Genomic DNA, 18,051 nt, shown 5'->3' on the forward strand with positions numbered 1-18,051 from the left:
ACAATGTAGTGGCAATTTTTGTTTACAACTGTGCTCCAGTAGCCTATAAAATATATTTGAATTAAATCAGATGTGAGAAAAAAATACTTCATGTACTACTCTGTCTCTCTCTCAACTAGAAACAGGAACAATTTACTTTTAAAAAAAAATTAAATATTGTCTACTATGCCATTTTCTCTAGTATCAATCATTTTTAATGCAATTGTTACAAAAACGTCTCTCGATTTAAATGCCTCACTTCTATGTCATTTTCAGTAATCCAGGACTAAAATAAAAATTTTCTCAATTAAAATAATTAAGGTTTTGGGGGTTTTGTTGTTGTTTTTTAATATGGGCAGCATTTTCCTGAAATACTGCCTTAAATTGTAGAAATAACAATTTCTATTTATCTTTTTACCTCAAAAAAAGATGTGTCTGTTGATTCTTTCATAATGTTATCATCCTTCAGAGACAATTCTAAAACTTCAAACTGAAAAGGAAATACTTTACGTCAGAATGTATGTAAAGAATTACTTAAATAATAGCAGCAATTTATGATGCTCTAGTCTGAAACATAGCTGCTACCTAAATATTCACAAAAGCACCTTGCTGGAAAACAGGAAAGCCTTAGCCCTAGTAGATTATCGCAGCAGCATAAAACAAAGACATTTTAAAGTTGCTTCCAGTGAAATATATAATATTAAGAGTTAAAGGCAGAACTTGCTAACACCTTAATGGCACTTAAAGGCACTGACAGGAAAAGGCATTTGAAGAATCACTTTAAAAGGTTTTAAACATCTTACTTTTAGGTAAGTTTAATACTTTAAATACTTGATAAATTGAGCCCATTTCTGTGATACATCTGAAGGCAATAAATGAGGACCATTACCTCTTTTTTGCAAAGGCTGAGTTTTTCAAGAATTTTGCATTTGTCTTCAAGTAGTTCAGCAATTTTATTGGCAAGCTGTTTTTCCCTTCCTAAAAAAAGAAAGGCAGTTAAGTGTTGCAACATCTGAATAATTAAAAGGAAAATAAAAAAGGTAAAGAAAAAAAGTCACACTCCAAAGAAACAGTATGAAAAATAAGCTTACCTACATAAAGTCGACTTCTAACCTGAAATAAAAAGAATAAATACTGAAAATGCTGATCAATTACTCTTGCATAGTATCTGAAAACTAATCTTTTAAGCTGTGGTTCCATGATCAGTTTAACCACGGAATATAAATACAGGCTGCTGTTGAAAATGGGCAATTGCATCCTCTGCTCTTACCCCTTCTAAGGCTTTGTGTTTACCCTGTCCTTCTCCCACTCTAATTAAACAGAGAGAAGAGGGGAAAGGAGGTTAGTTTCTACCTGGATCACTTTTATAACACACCTCTGTATAGTCATCACATAACCATGACTGGCAACACAAAGTGGTAGTGGACATGCACAGCCAAAAGAGTGGGAAAATGGAAGGAGGGGGAAGCTCCACATGCCAGCTCAGACTATAACTTCCATCGAGGCAAAAACCCCGCATGTTACAATACATAACAGTTAGAGCTGCAGTAAGGGTACTACTTGATGGGCATCCTGCCCAGGTGCAACTTAGTGGGAAGTGCCAAATCAGCAACTGCCAGGTGGGGTTTAGTGCCACGTAATAAAAATCTTACAAACTGCGGGACAAAAATCAGTCACAAATGGCCTGGACAAGAGATGTAGACTTGGCTGAACCCACAAAAACTTTACAGCACGGCATTCCCCTCAAGGCTGAGCCTGGGTCATGTGCCTAATACACAATGGGTCCCTCAGATTTTCCCTGTCTCCTTCTCATTTAAAGCCATGGGGTGGCCAAGAAGTCCAAGTAATAGAAAAAGGAAAAGAAAATCATAAGCACACTTTATCCTATCATTCCCCCAAAAAACCCCAAACCAAACCTCATTACTTTTGAGTAACTAATCATTAATTCTTCAAAGAGCAGTCCTAAGTATGGATGACTGAAAAAGCTATCAATAACTTCTGTAATATCTAATGCCTTAGTGACATGTGCAGGAGGAAGACAATACTAGAGTTGCTGCTTGACTGATTTCAGCTGAAATGCCTCTTTCATACCACCTAGAGGGATGCTGCTAGAAAATGGGAGGAATGACCCAAATTATAGATACATTAACTTATATAAATACAGATCCCCTTCCAGACAATCTGAATCGCTGCTGCAGAATAAGGCAGCATTTTTCCAGATCTAAGTTGACATTAGGACCCTAAAAATGCAGTTGCTCATATCTGAAAAACTAAACAACTATGCAACCTATCTTCAAACACAAGCATCATTACACCTAGCACCAAAATCACATTATGTTTATTTAAGATTATGCAAAAACTGGGGAGAAATTTAGAATACTGAATTATGGACACTGACCTCATTTCATTAGTAGAGAGAGTATGGCAGGCAGCTGTTATTACTCAGATCCTTACTTACTCACAACAGAAGACAACCCTTACCTCAAAAATATAATCTGATTTGTGTGTTAAAACGTTTCAGTACTGCATTTCTCAAAATCATCAGCTTAGTGCTCACAAACAGCACAGAGTAAAATTGGTTCAGTGTTCCAATAAACAGAATCAAGGTCACTGCCCAAAGAGTTTTCAAATTCCTCCCTTAATGGAAATCCATCTGGATTGCTTTTGCTTACAATTACCTTGAAAGATTTGAGCTGGTCTGGCTTTAGCCAGGTTAGTCACAGAGATATCAATACACACAGCAGTACATACACCCTAGGGAAGACCTCTATATCCCATGAGAATAATTTAAGGGCTGATGTTGAAAGTCTAGTGTAGAAGTCAAAAAGAGAAGGGAAAAGGAAGCCTTACTATGGTGAGTTTCATTGTATTTCCTCTAATGACAACCATCACTCAGTACACTTCTAACCACTTACTGTCTTGACAAAACAGACTACTTCTCAATTTCTCTTTTAGAGGGACTCTAAATTCAATCCCAACAGATTTAAAACTCTGAAACATTATACGTCTTGAATAGAATAACAATTTCAATTCAAACCATTTAATTCAAACCATTAAGGCACTCTATGTATCTGCATGTAATTTGAACACTTACTGACTGATAACTTCTATACAGGAACAAGAGAATTGTAAAAGCTCCAACAATGCCAGCACAAATCACTATTTCCCAGGGGAGACCATACAGATCAGGACCGGGTCTCATATCTTCAGGCAGTGAAGCCACAGCCTGAAAAATAAAGTAAAAAGCTTCAACTAAAGGAACAAAGGTTAATATTTTCAACAGAAATACATGTTACATGTTGACTTAGTTTACTTCTAAGGCTTGTACGTCTATATTTTTTCCAAAACTCTAAGAAAATGGTTAAGAGAAGCCTTTGATTTTTAAATTATACATTTACCAAGTGAAGAAAAAAATAAGAAAAAAGTTCCAACAAGATATGATGATGACTAGATAAAGCTCAGAAAACTTTCTTCTGAACCTAACAATTATGGTAAATTCTTCTTCGAGTTGTCTACACGTTTCACTGTTAGAAAAATTAATACTAATAAATATTCTGTGATTTACTGGTAGAAAATGTTTGGTAGAAAAACCTGCTCAAGCAACTTCATGCTAAAACAACATACTGAACACAGTCAATCATTTAACGCATTTTAAATGCTTAAACGCACTCACATTTTGTTTGTAAACGGATATCGCTATTTTCTCAAAGATATAACCTGCTTAACGTTGTTCACATTTACTACGTGCGACCTGTGTTTAAGAACGTGTCACTGTGCAGTAAAGTCTTAATCGCGATTTCTTTAAGAAACTGGCCAGACTACCCCCATCTTAAGCCAAGGGGTGCGGGGGTGTGCGTGTGTTCGTTTCACTGCTTTGGCTTTTCGAGACGTCCGTTACTCTCCGAGAAACGGCCAGCTTCAATAGGACCCGCGCAGCCCGGGGTCCCCTCCGGGTCCCCCCCGGCCGCGCAGCTCTGGTCGGGCTGCCGGGCCCCGGCGCACGCCAGCGAGGCACAGCCCGGCTCTACGCCGCAGCCGTGCGCTCCGGTGCGGGGCCGTTTCTCTCAGACCCGAGCCCCTCACCACCCCCGGCAGCGCCGTTTCCCCCAACGCCGAGGCGCCGCTGCACGAGACCCCGGCGCTCTCGGGAGGCCCGCCAGAGCCCACCCCGGGGGGCAGGCGGGTCCCGCACTCACCCTGCGCGCCCCTTCCAAGGCCAACCCGCAGTAGCGCTGCGCGCTCTCCCGCAGGCCCAGCCACAAGCTGGCGGTGGCGACGTCCAAAGCATCCCCGCGGCCGCCGGCCGCCATCTTACCGCAGGCGGCGGCACGGGCCCACCACCGCGCGGCCCCTTCCGGCTCGCCGCTTGACAACCGGCCTGTACCACCGCCGCGGGGCGGGGGGAGCCGACGACAGCGCGGGCACAGGTGGGAGCAGCCGGGGGAGCCTGAAGGGGGCGGCGGGCTGTACCACTGCGACACGAATAGGGGCGCGACACCACCGCCGGCAGGACGGAGCGGGAGATACCACTACCGGGGGAGACGAGAGCGCGGCGGCGGCAGCGGGCCCCGGGCCTCACCGCCCCGCTCGGCCCAGAGCGGGGGCGCCGCCGAGCCCCAGAGCCGGCGGGGCCGAGGGGCAGGTGCGGGGGCGCCCGCGGCGGCGGGCCGGGCGGCGCGGCTGGCCCAGGCAGCCGCGGGTCTCCGGCACCTCAGCCAACAGACCCTCCTCTTCGCGTGAGGCCCGCAGGCGGGGAGGACCGACCGTCCCCGCGCCCTCCGCTACGGACGCGGCCCCGCCGGCCACGAACCCACTACTCGTGTCGTTCCCGAAAGTTAATGCGCGGCGACGCTCACCTCCCCTTCGGCGTCCGCCGCGTCCATGCGCACCCCTGCAGCAGCGGCTCTTCACAAAAACAAAACTACCCGGGCTAGGTTCCTCGGGCAGGGCCTGGCCCCGGCCGCGGAGACGTGCCACCTCGCCGCTCGGGTTCCCAGACGAGGAGCCGGAGCGGGCATTTGCCCGGGGGCGGAGGGCGGCGGGGGGGGGCAACAGGTGGGTCAACGACCGGCGGCGGGCGCCCTCCCTCCGCCTGACCGGCGATGGAGCCGCTGGTGCTCGGGGGTAGTTCATCATCATTAAAACCAGGGTTGGCCCCCCGCCGTCTGAGTGGCTTTGTTAAAAATCGATCGTGCTGGGGCTGCTGATACACAAATGGAAGGTGGGAGAAGCGGTAGCTGCAGTGCCACATGGCGATGGATTCTTTATACTCTCATTCGCTAGGACTATTTCTGTATTATTCTTTTTTTTTTAATGTACTCAACTACACTTTTATTTTTTAACATATGCTAACTCAGTTTTCACAATGCAAGGTGAGTGACCTGCCTGTGAAGCCGGTACCACCTAAGAGACAGTGATAAGTAGAAAGTGGAAGTGGCTTTTTTAGCTCTATCAATACAGGAATGAGTTTGATAGTTTACTGCTATGGCCACTGAGCATTGAAATCCAGTCTGCTTCATGAGGAAAAAAAGCAAAGCCCTTCAGTTGTTTTTTTTTTAGCCAGAATCTATGTAAGTACACTGGAAATTCGGAACAGATTTATGTGGTTCTTAACCTTCAGTTACCAAATCTAAACAAAGTTAAACCAAAATACCAAAATTAATGAAGCTTACCATATACCACTTTACCTGATATTACTCTTCTGTTTAGAGGGGACGGTGCAACACCATCTACCTTTTCTCACATTCCTCTGGCAGCATTGTTTCCTGTGCAGTTATGTCCAGTAAGGTCAACCTTCACTCTGTCCCTACGTTTTGATACTTAAGATATCCCCATAGCAGTCAAAATCCCATTTTGTATTTTATATATTTGCTTAGAAAACTATTTTTTATGTAATTACGAACTATGGGAATCTTTGGGAAGCAAGGCTTTGAAATTACTCTTTAGAAACAACAGAAGTATTCCGATTATTTTATTTATCCTAACCCAAACTTTCTAAGTCCAAGCAAATTTAATCAGTGCTGTCATGGGAACTAGAGGAAGCTATGACTTTCATTTAAAAACAAACAAAAGAAGCCAAATGCTGATATTTTTGGCCACTGAGGTGTTTTGTGGCTGTTCTGTAAAAAAAACCAAACCCAAACCACACTAACTTCATCAGATTCTGCAGTGCAAACAAGAGAGGCAGATGAGCAGCAGCTAACCTGACATTTTCTTGTTCCATCTCTATCTCATTTAGCATCAGATAACCCCAGAAGCAAGTGGACTGCAGGGGGTTTACTTAAAAGGATCTTTCTTTTTTTAGGAGCTTCACTGCAGCACATAACAACTAACTGGATTAATATTGCACTACTGTCAGCAATATATCACATAAAAAATTCTTACCTTTTTGATAATACTCGTCACTGCTGAGAATACAGATTTTATCGATTCCCTGATCTCAAGAGCATTCAAGCACAGAAGTATCTGATACATCCAGCCTCCTTCTGGTTTGTTCATAAGGAAAAAAAAGGTTTTACATTACAATTGTCAATATAATTCCAACTAATTTTTTTTTAAGATTGAAAATTTATTTTCCTTAAAATTAAGAAACTTAACACTTACGATTACTTGGAACATAGTTCTGGATGGCATCTGAGAAAGGCTTTTCAACATCAGATGGAGACTCAACTACTAAACTGTTCATTTTTTCTTCAGAATTTACTGAAGGAATTGTTATTGCTTTTGAACGTTGGTCACTGTCGTGTTCACTGTCTACAGCTGCATTCATTTCATGTTCCTTTTCTGGTGTTTCTTCTAGTAGCTTTCTTCTGCTGCCTACTGTAAATAATTGTGAAGGGAAATCATGCTTATTTTCAGAGGATTCAACTTACACGCACACACACACTTTTATGATATTAACCTCTATAGAGATTTTCTTTCTTTTTTTTTAATGTTGTTTTCCTCAAAGAGTGCTATGTTAGAGTAAAAATGTGCTACAGATTTATGATTTAAGAAACAATGGTTCAAATAGTGGTCTCAGAACGCAGTTTGGAAGATAGAGCTTTAAGCAAAACTGGTCATGTAGTAAAGTAGTTAATGTTCAGGAAAAAATATGCTTGGTTTTGATAGTTTGCCTATAGATTCCTTGTTCAGGGTTAGTAGGTCTCATTCTTATATCCAAATACAAGTGGGAAAAGCTTTACAAAAAGAACAATTAAAAATGCCATATAGGATTAAAGATTAACAACTTCCCACAAGATAACAAATTTCACTGCGAAATACAAGAATCCACAGGCATGTTCATGCAGAAGTATGTCTGACTGCACCTAGCTGCCCCAGTTTCAGTGACTTGGAATAAGTTTCCTGAAGCAAATAAAATACCACTTTCAAAAAACCCCACACCTTACTTACCCATGTAAGGAAAAAAAAACCCCAACAAACATTTACAAATTGATTCATTTTTAATTCTATGCTTCAAGCCACTACTGGCCAAAGATATCCATCACAATAGTCAAAAGTCAGGAAGAGTAACCGGCTCTTAAGCTGTTGCTATTATATTAAATAGATCTGTATTATCAGATCCTCAAAATACCATAAATCAGTCATTAACTACTATGAGTTAGGCTCACTGCCTCTTGATTTTAAATCACCAGGAGACAGTGTTTTATCTGTTGTATATTTTTCCTCAAACAAAGCATATTTTGTTCTTGCTAAATCACTGTTAACAAAACATTAGTCCAGTACCTTTAGCTGCAGTTTGGGCTGCACACTTAATTGTTATAGCAGACAAAAGCTCTGGCAGCTCTAGAAGAACATTCCTTTTTTCCATACATTTTTCCTGCCCAATGTCGAAATTGCACCCCTTTTGTGCAGACACAATCACTTGTTTCCTCTGCATAACATTGTCTTTACGTGAGTAAGCTGTGATTTCAGGATGAATCTTTTCAAATTGCTGGTGCAGCTGTGCCACGCAGAGATGCTCTAAGGGTTGCTTAACATCTTGTTTTAAATTTAAATAAAATTGTTGTAAAGTAATCAATGGGTGTGGTAAATCTGAGTGTTTGTCATACAATATTTGCCTGGTTTTGCTTGGGTTTTGGGACATGAACTCTGTCTGCCCTACCGTGGTTTTGTCAATTTCCTTGGTTTTGCTGGATTTTGCAGTGGTATTTTTTCCAAGACGCCAAGCTGTCCTTCCTCAAATTTATCTTGCATGATTTCTAAATTGATTTCATAATTTTCTGCACATTCTACAGATTTAGTAGTATCTTTTTCTTGTTCAGATTCCTTTTCTCTTAACTCCATCTCATTCTTCTGTGCACTACTTAATTCTACTAGTCCTAGTGTCATCCCTATTTTTATTTTTTTTTTTGAGAAAACATGTATCCTCAGACTTTTTTCTACAGGCTTAATTGTTAGTTTTACTAAATATATTTGCCAAGAACCCTGATGGTCTGGTAAAAATACTACCTGGAACCCTTTCTGTTAGAATATAATTTTTAATATTTCTGTTTCTGGACTTTGACTCTCTCTGATTTTCAGATTCATTCTTCTTTTCTTTCCCTCTCCTATCTTGTTTTAGTAGCAGCAATTAATTTTTAAGTATTATCCATCCTTTCAGTTACAACAGTATCTTCTCTTTCAACATATGCTTTATCAGCCATGTCTGTCAGCAATCCCAGGTTGCTGGGATTGAATTAATCTGTTTTTTTTAATAGCAGTCTGGCTTTCTAGTTTGAGGGTTTTAGGAGACAGTAACTGTAATGCTTTTTTTTTTTCTTTAAAATTGTCTTCTATTTTAGAGGGCTTCTAGGGTAAAAGTTCACATTCAGTCAGACTACTATCACGTGACTGCTCTGTTGCTTTTATTGTCAATTAAGTTTTCTTTATGAATTTTTTTTTGGACTTTGATTTAGCACAAGACTTTGGTATTACTGTGCCTTTTGAAGTAGTGTTTGATGATGCCTTCCAAACCTCAGATTAATTTTCTATGTTTCTGTATCTTGTCATAATGGCTTGAATTGATGGGCCTAAATCTGGTGATACAGAATAATCTTTTCTTTTACTATATCACATGTGATTTTTATATTTCTTTCTAAAATCTGGATTAAGATTGTCCTCTGACCCATTGTCTGGTACTAGAGGCTCATATTGGGAACATGAATCTTCCCATATTATTTCTGTTTCACCTTTCTGATGATGTTGCACATTCATAGGAATTTTTTCATTTTGTAGCTTCCCTCCTGACAAGCTATCAGGAAGAGCGTTAAGTGTTGTCCTGTCTTTTACTAGTCTGGTAGATTTTATCTTTTTTTTTTTTTTCCCTTCACTGCCCTGTTTGTTATTTTGCACTGCCAGCTGAAGAGAAAGATCATTCTCTTTGGAGGTATCTGCATTACTGTTATCTGGTTCATTATGTTTATCCTTCTGATTTGAGGTGCCTTCAGTTTCTTTTACACATAGTATTTTATGAAGGCTTATACTGAGACCTTTTTTCGTTATGGAAGCTTAGTTGTTCTATTCTCAGCAAGCAGTTTTTACCTTCCATTCTGAAACTCCATATGTCTTCCAAGTGGCCAATTTCTTCAGAAGCTTTGGTACCTGTTAAACTGAAGTGACTAGATGAGGGTTGAGGAGAAAAAGGTTGAACTGGAGTCAATTCTTGGGACTCCTCAGATTCCTGATCCTGTTCATTATTAAAAATAGCCTGACTGAAATCTTTGATGATGTTTTCATAAAAAAACAGTGGGTCATTTTTATTCTCTGGTTTGTGAATTTTCTCTTTTACATCACCATCCATTTTGGACTGACTTTTCAATGCTGAATTTTGTTCTGTATCACAGCATTCAACTGGTTTGCCTTTCTCAGATGTTTCCAGAGTAAGACTCAGTTCACTGTCACATGGGTTCTTCTTGATGCCCAGATGATTATCTGCAGTTCCTGGTAGTTCCCCATAACTTGGTAATTTGTTTTCTGAATTTACTGATTCTTGAATACAAGTGTTCAGGTTATTTTGTTCTTTTTGCACTGTTTCAACTGTTTCCATTTTTGATTTTCCCTGTAGATGAGTTCCAATTTCCACTGTATTTTCAAAATTTAATTTTGAAGGTAAATGTAGAGAATCTTTGGAGACAGGGTCATTATAATAACCTTTTATATTGGTGTTTTCCTGACTTTTACTACTCTTAGAAACATGTTCTTCAGCACTGGAATAACTAAAGAAGGGTACATATTGAGATACTTCAAGTTGTACTAGTGTTGCAACAGATAAAGTTTGTGAATCATCACTATCGCTAACTAATTTGACAAAATGCTTTGCTTTTTCATTATTTTGCACAGCTAGTGAGGAAAACAGATGGCTTTCTTGGATGGTACCCTCATCTTTTTCAGATAGCTCCTCACTAACTCTCTGATTTACTTGTACTTTCATTGCTCTGTTATTATTTCCTTGTAATATTTCATCATCATTTTCAGTTTGAGGGGTTTCTTCACTGAAAAACACATAATCTTGCAAACTCTGCGCTTGCTCTTTGGCTATTGAGCTCTGGAACTTCAGTATGTCTGCAAAACGACTAAAAGAGAAGAAATGGCTCTGTCCTTCAGCTATGTCAGGCTTTTCTTCTGTATTTTTTGTGGCTGAGGGATCACAATTCTGAGGGGGGCTAGGAAAAGAAGAAATCTGATCTGATGCAATCGATTCATGTCCCTGTTGATTATCATGTGTGTCCATATTATAATTAATAAAGCTATTATAGATATTTGTATACCAACCTGACTGGCCATGTTTGCTTTCTGACTTCTGGTTTCTCTTTTTAGCTCCAGTGATTTTCAGCAGTTGGCTTTCTGATACCAAATCTTGTTCTGAACTGTAAGGTTCAATTGGCTTCTCTTTGTCACCTGTTAGTATATCAAAAGATGATTCTGTGGTATTTGAAGTAGTTTGGGTGTCATTAAGACTACGAACACTTGCTGGTATCTCCCCAGGATTTGGCATATCACTGTTTGAATCTAGTATTTCTTGTGCATAATTCTCTTCATCTTCTGCATTTGTCACTGCTTTAACTGTCTCCTTTGATTCTTTGTCTATGCGTGATTCTTTCTGGTCTAAAGCCTGCTCTTCGTTCTTATGTGCTTCATCCTCTCTTTCTCTGCTTTGCACGTCTTCCATAGCAGTTGTATCTTTCTCAGCATTGCCAAAATTAAGAACATTACTTAAACCCAAATTAAACCAATTTGATTTGGATTCTTGGCTTTCACTCTTTTCTTCTTCTGTCAGTAACTCTGTGACTGTTGTTTCCTGTTCATTACTGGAATGTCCAGGCACACCAGAAACATCATGGATTTGTGGATCATTTTTTTCGGATGCCAAACCAACATCCACATTCTCTTCACCAAAATACAGAAAGCCCATCAGTCCACCTTGAAACCAAACAGATGCTGGGGGTTCTTGTTCCTCATCGTTTGGGTCCTGTAAATCATTTTCAGCAGTTACTGCTATTTTTCTGCCTCGATATGTATTTTCTTCTAAAGATTCAGTAACAGCTTTTAAGGGCTCTTCATAATTTTTACTTCCTGTGGTGAACCATCCTACAATCCAACTAGACTGAGTTGGAATGGGTTCTATTGGGAGACCGTTTTGCATTTGTGACTCTTCAGTATCATCTTTTCTGTTCTCATTTTTTCTAACCAACTTATTGCTTGCAGACTCCTCCTGAGTGTGAGATTGCTTGGAATCATTTTCAGAAACTGATTCAACTCTTTCTTCCTTTTGCATAGAGTCTCTTGTATGTTTTAAGAGTTCATTTTCATGCAGCTTTGATTCTGCATCAGATGATGAATATTCACTTACTTTCTTGTGATCATGTAATGCGCTATCTTCATTATCAAAAATGTACTTATCTCCATGAAGACAAAGAAAATCAGTTTCCTAAAAGAACAATATTAACTTTTAAAATGTTTTCATGTGTAATTTTCTACAGCACTGTGTAGCACAGCAATATATCTTTATTCTCTTCCTTTCTGTGTAGTTAATATGTGTGTATAACTTTACACAAAGGACTGTAAATAATGATATTATTCCTAATGGTTCTATATCATTTATTAGATAAAAATTATTTTAGAGGACAATAGACATGTAAGTGGAACAATTATGAAAAAAACATGTTTTGAATTATCTGAAATAAAATATGCATTGACACTTGAATGTCTTAACTGGATATTAGATTTTCAATTGCTGTGAACTACATTGGAAAAATCTGGTGATGTTGGTTTACCTTAGTGAGCACTTCAACTTCTTCTGCAATAAAAACTTCCTCAACCTTCACAGCATCTTTTGGGAAATATCCAAAATCCTTTCCTTTCTGTAAAAAATACAAAGGGAATGAGACCATTTAAGCTTCAGTGATAAGCGTGTTAGGTGCTTGCATATATGCTAGAAAAGTACGAATAAACAAATAATATGTTTATAGGACTGCCCTCTACCCCCTTCATTTTGTTTGGTCAAAATGTTGGTTTATTTTTCCTTCACGAAAGTGTTCCATTTGCCATTTCAGAAAGGAAGGGGAAATATAATACTCCATATTATTATTTTCTGTATTATTTCTATGAACATGTGTTTGTGCAGAACCAAACCAGTAGCCTTAACACTGCTCCAACTGCAGACAGTGTTCTGTGCACAGATGGTCTCAGCCATGTCCTACTAAAATCGGCTGCAAATTTCCCATTGACTCAAGTGGGAGAAAAAGTGTGCCTTAATAACTAATGACCCATAATAAGTTACAAGAAAACTAGGATATGAAATTCAGGTGCAAGGTCAGCTGCAGCTGAAGAGAAAATGGCAGTGAAGATGATAATACTACAGAGAATAAGTTGATGATAATGCCCCAAAGAATCAAGTAAGGGTCAGTCTGACCAAGAAACACACCACTAGCTTTACATCAAACCATTGCACATAGCCTTTAGTGGAGGAATACATCTTGGAAAGCAAGGAAGAGTGAGGTACCTGCAAAGATACGCTCAGATGAAAAAAAGGAAGACAGAACTTCACTGTTAAACAATAAATGTGACAGATCATTTACCAAAAAAAAAAAAAAAAAAAGTTTTACCAGTATCTTCTGGTTTTGAAGCACTTACAGAGTTTTACTAGCAGTTGGATTTGGATCAATGCATCCATTCCTTCTTAGCTATAAAATAACTACATGGCTGTTCTAACTACATTGTCAGTTGTTCCAAATCATTAAATATGCATGATAACTTCTCTGGGAACTTTCCTTGAGCACTGAACTGTGAAGCCAGGTCCCACTACTGGATCACCGATTGAGCAACTGTAAAACCTTCTTACCCACAGACCTGTAGGTAGGTACCTGACCTGATAGACCTGAATGTTTGTAAGGGAACCAGATGAAATCTCTATAGATGATTAGATGAAGGAGTGTCATGGTTTAACCCCAGCCAGCAATTAAGCATCCCACAGCTGCTTGCTCACCCCCTCCCTGCCCAGTGGGATGGTGGAGACAATTGGGGGGGGGGGGGAATAAAACTTATGGGTTGAGATAAAGACAGTTTAATAGGACAGAAGAGAAGGAAAAAAAACCAAATATAGAAAACAAGTGATGCACAATACGATTGCTCACCACCTGCTGACTGATGCCCAGCTAGTCCCTGAGCCACAATGCCCCTCATCCAACTCCCCCCAGTTTATGTACTGGGCATGAAATCATATGGTAAGGAATACCCCTTTGGAACATTTGGGTCAGCTGTCCTTGCTGTGTCCCCTCCCAGCTGCTTGTGCACCCCCAGCCTCTGCTGGCAGGGCAGTTTGAAAAGCTGGAAAATCCTTGACTTAGTATAAACACTGCTTAGCAACAACTAAAACATGAGTGTGTTATCGCCATTATTCTCATCCTAAATCCAAAACACAGCACTACACCAGCTACTAAGAAGAAAATTAACTTTATTCTAGCTGAAACCAGGACAAGAAGACAGAAAACTTGGATTCTGATATTGACTTTGTTTCTCCATGAGTGATCTCTGCCAAGATTTGATTTTCCCTCTATATAAAGATAGTACCAATGACCCATCTCCCAAATACTATATTAATCCATGACTGGTTAATATTACCAAAGAGATGGAAGATCCCTAGAAGCAAGCAGACTGCAACTGTTACACTGTTAGACTATAGATTATTTATGGGGAAAGTCTTTCAGATTGAAGTACTTACACTTCCTGTCCACAAGTTTTCATTTTTCCTTGAAAGTTTGGAGTATACCATTATCTCTTCCCCTGTTTTGAAGTTAAGATACCGGCAATCAGGCCCTAAGTAGTCTGTAGTGGCTTGAACTCTGCTCATTGCCGCTAAAGTAGTACGTGGAAAGAAAGACACAAGTAAGTACAGCAGCCATTTTGTCTGAAGTCAGATAGGTTACTGAAGAAGTATGATATATATAAATACATTAAAATGTTTGTTAATACATCAGTATGTGCTTTGTTATGATACTAATCCATTTATACCACCAAGTGGAAAGCAACTAATGCAAAAAGCAGCCCTATCCTATTTTCTTTCCTATTTACTACAGACCTCAAGGAGAAAAGCACTTGTCCTATATGGGCACTTTCCAGTCCTTGTTCAGCCAAGCTTTCAATGCTGAAATGTGTGTGGAGAATTAGGAAGTTAAACTACTAAATCCAGATCCAAGTAGCCAAAAAATATTTCCCAGGCATATTTGTAATTATATATTTTAGAAATTCTAAGTTAAATCTAGTAATTATTTCAGGGATTTTGTCCTCTATTTTGAATACATTTATCTCATGAAGAAAATAGTTAAGTTTAAGCAATATAAACCTTAAACACATTTCAAAACCAAAGTTTCCAATTCAATTTGAATGACTTTACATTCTCTTTGTCTCCACCCCATCTCCCCACAGAAACCACTACTGATGTGCTCTGGTCAGTTTGGAGCCCATTCCACATGCTGTGCCACAAAGACAGACATCTCTGAGCATCCAAACCCCACTGAAGCCAGTATGGCTCCACAGGAAAATAAAGATCCATCAGCAGAGGAAATCTAAGGTCTCTTCCACTTCAGCACAAGCTATCCAAATTGAAAGTGCAACAGTTAAGGCTGCCAAGCCAATGGGGACAGCTTAGAAATGGCTTCAACTTCATATGATTATGACAGGTTTCACAGTGGTAATCAATGGATAATAAATGGGACATTATTTATTGCTGCCCACTCGTGATTCGGTGGCTCTGCCTCCTGCAGAGCTATTTACTTCCCAGGAACCCCATAACTAGTTACTGCTCTTACTTCATGTTAAAGCAGAAAAAATAAGACGATATATTAACAGGGTCTTTTGTAATAAGGATTACTAAAACACCCAAACCAAACAGTTTGCTTACAGTAGAAAAAAAAACAACAGAGTTTTGCAGAATGGGCTGTGAATGTACTATAAACACAAGATACATAGTCTTTTTCTCAATTTATAACCTACCAATTTTGGGGTTTTTAAAAATTTCTTTTGTACCTGTAAAGAATGAGTTAAAAATACTTTAAAGCTGCTTTATACTGCCCATTTTGAGGAAACCTGAAAAAAACTAGACATTCAAGAGTATTTTTACTGAACTTTGATCTTTATATACTTGCACAATGCAATCCAGCAAGTATTTTTTTCTGTTTGAAAAGTTTAAGCCTATTGCTCATAAACTTAGTATATTGACAACAAATATTTTCTATGGCTACTCATTTTCAGTCTGTTTCATTGCTAATTTTGACATTATGGTTAGTAGTAGCTGCATACACCACAGACTCCTTTTGAAAAAAAAACAACATTTTTTTTACTTACTCTCACATTCCCGATCACCACACTTCTTCCATTCTGAAAGTACCTTTGTACTCGGCAGCCTTGTTAAAAATGAAATTACTAACAGCAAAATTCTCTGATCGAAGATCCTTGACATTTTAGATGAATGCAGTGAAACTGCGGAAACTGCATTGATGTGTGGTTAGCAAGAATATTCTACATTATTTTTCTTAGCCTAACGAAACATTGCAAATAAATTTATAATCCTATTTTCCTCCTCTCATCTGCTTAAACAGAAGTACACTCTGCTAACAAACTGCAAAGTCAGGTGTCCTGATTATACATGTCCGTTTAATAATTAACTGTGTTCTGATAGCTAGACCTATGTTTTGAATACAAAGAAACTAGTCCTGGTCACTTCAAAATCTATCCTCTATCAGATAAGTTATTTTGTACTAAGTTTGTAGAAGTTTGTGTTAGGGGAAATTCAACAAGAGTTGTATTAGGATTTTTTTCTGGATTATGAATTTTAATATATATCTTCCATTTGATTTTAACATGGACTATTGATTTTATGCTTATATTGATTTGCATGATTGCTAATATAACTACTGAAAATTTTCTAGGTTTTTTTGTTTAATAGTTAACTGATATGTTTTGGATTATTTATAGGTGGTCATTAGGAACTCACAACAGAAATTTTTTCAACATACTCTTTTGGAGTTTTCTCACGCACTAGATGCTAAGTACTGTCCTTTAGCACGGGGAATACTTACTCAACTCCAAAGTCTTTTAAAGGTGCTTAGCAGTTTTCAGGCTCTTAAAGACAACGAGAAAATCCATATGCTATCTCTACATCGTATATCATAGAGCAATATACCAAAGCTAAGCAGATGATATGTCCTGCTTTTTACGGAATACCCTCTGTTTCTTAGCAACCTATTATCCAATATGGAGTTATAAATAATGTTTTCTCAAATACAGGTTATGCTTTGAAGTAGTAATTGTGCAGGGAGTTGTACACTGGTTATATAGGTATGAAGTTGTGCTATAAATGAAATCTTGCAGAAAGGTTCGCGTTAGAAGTAAGCTTTGCTTCAAAGGCTTCAACATCGTTGTCCTGCGCTTCCTTGGTGACCAAAACCCGGTATGTCTGATTTACATACAAAAGGGGCTTCACCTTTCCTTTCCCACTCTCCTGCATGAGGTAGCCTCTTCCCTCTCCCTTCTTGATAGGGCCCCAAGAATCTGCATTCCTTCCCAACCTGATAATATTTGCAGCCTGCCCCTCCTTCAGTCCTGAGCATGACTCACACAGAATTTGCTCTGCTTTCTCCTTCCATGAACCTAAGCTGTATCCTACTTGCAGCATAGTTCCCCCTCCCTCTTGCTCCACGACTCAAACCTGCCAGATGCCAGTGCTTGGCCTGACCTACTGAGCCAGCAAACAGATCATCAGCTGGAGGCTGAGAGAGAGGGCACAAAGTGAGCCAGGGTCACGTTAACCAGCAATGTCCTGCAAACAAAAAAATCACCGTAGATGACACGTCTTCCAGTTGCAATCTAACACTTTGGCCCCTTCCTTTGCCACATGACCTGGTAGTTGGACAGGCCTATCCTATGACCTAGTATGCCAGCTGCCTCTGCTGTTAGGTGATCCACCGGAGAGCTGTCTTGTGCACTTGGGAAAATACTATAGATCAGCCCCCCCAGTTGCTCCTGACCAGCTTTCCTGCAGGCCCATCCCAGCATCAATATTCCCTCCCCTTCAGTCCCCTGGATCTTGTGTTGCTTACAGGGTCTGTGATTTGGGACTTTCCCTGAGGTCCTCCGGGTTTATCTGAAGGAAGTAAAAGGGGAGAAATGGAATACCAAGCAGCTAAAACATGACAAATGCAAAGAAACCTGGTGAGCAGAAAAGTAGGATGGGCATTTTTTTTTCATTTCCAAGTCTCTACAGATTAGGACAGATTGGTGAGGAGGAACATACAAGAAATTTATAATGGGGGGACTCTCTATATATACTAACTGTTGTGCAAAAATCAAAAAAAGGACAGCATTTTTATCCCACCAAGATTATGAAACACTCTTCTGCCCAGTTGTTAATGTTGCACACCAACCACGGAACATGGGACAAAACCCAATAATGGGCCTAGAAAGGTAACAGTCCCTTTTTGAGCCTGGTAACATGGAGCTGATTCACCTAAAAAAGGAAATGCCAGGTATTCTGACAGCTGAAATTAGGTACTTCAGCAAGTTTGTGCAGGAGAACAAACTATCAGACCCACACCT

At 39.6% G+C, this 18,051-nt stretch overlaps 1 protein-coding gene across 4 annotated transcripts in view; it reads right to left on the bottom strand.

Annotated features, from left to right (window-relative positions):
* The window catches only part of MIA2 (MIA SH3 domain ER export factor 2), a 39,426-nt gene extending 23,360 nt beyond the window's left edge, over window positions 1-16,066 (bottom strand). The window contains exons 1-11 of one of the 4 annotated variants that reach the window (XM_075030242.1): window positions 15,802-16,066; window positions 14,180-14,313; window positions 12,234-12,320; window positions 9,502-11,887; window positions 8,428-8,430; window positions 6,583-6,798; window positions 6,364-6,464; window positions 3,074-3,205; window positions 1,071-1,092; window positions 869-957; window positions 398-469 (exon numbers count right to left, since the gene is read on the bottom strand). In XM_075030242.1, the coding sequence (XP_074886343.1) occupies window positions 398-469; window positions 869-957; window positions 1,071-1,092; window positions 3,074-3,205; window positions 6,364-6,464; window positions 6,583-6,798; window positions 8,428-8,430; window positions 9,502-11,887; window positions 12,234-12,320; window positions 14,180-14,313; window positions 15,802-15,916 (3,357 nt within the window). In that variant the 5' untranslated portion in view covers window positions 15,917-16,066. Of the gene's footprint in view, window positions 1-397; window positions 470-868; window positions 958-1,070; window positions 1,093-3,073; window positions 3,206-4,175; window positions 4,348-4,835; window positions 5,148-6,363; window positions 6,465-6,582; window positions 6,799-8,427; window positions 8,431-9,501; window positions 11,888-12,233; window positions 12,321-14,179; window positions 14,314-15,801 lie in introns of those variants that run through there. The other 3 variants (XM_075030238.1, XM_075030237.1, XM_075030239.1) reach the window with 3 other exon arrangements.
* Window positions 16,067-18,051: the final 1,985 nt, after the last annotated feature.

Source organism: Buteo buteo, chromosome 6 (assembly GCF_964188355.1).
Source record: "Buteo buteo chromosome 6, bButBut1.hap1.1, whole genome shotgun sequence".
In the NCBI taxonomy this organism is placed as follows: Eukaryota; Metazoa; Chordata; class Aves; order Accipitriformes; family Accipitridae; genus Buteo; species Buteo buteo.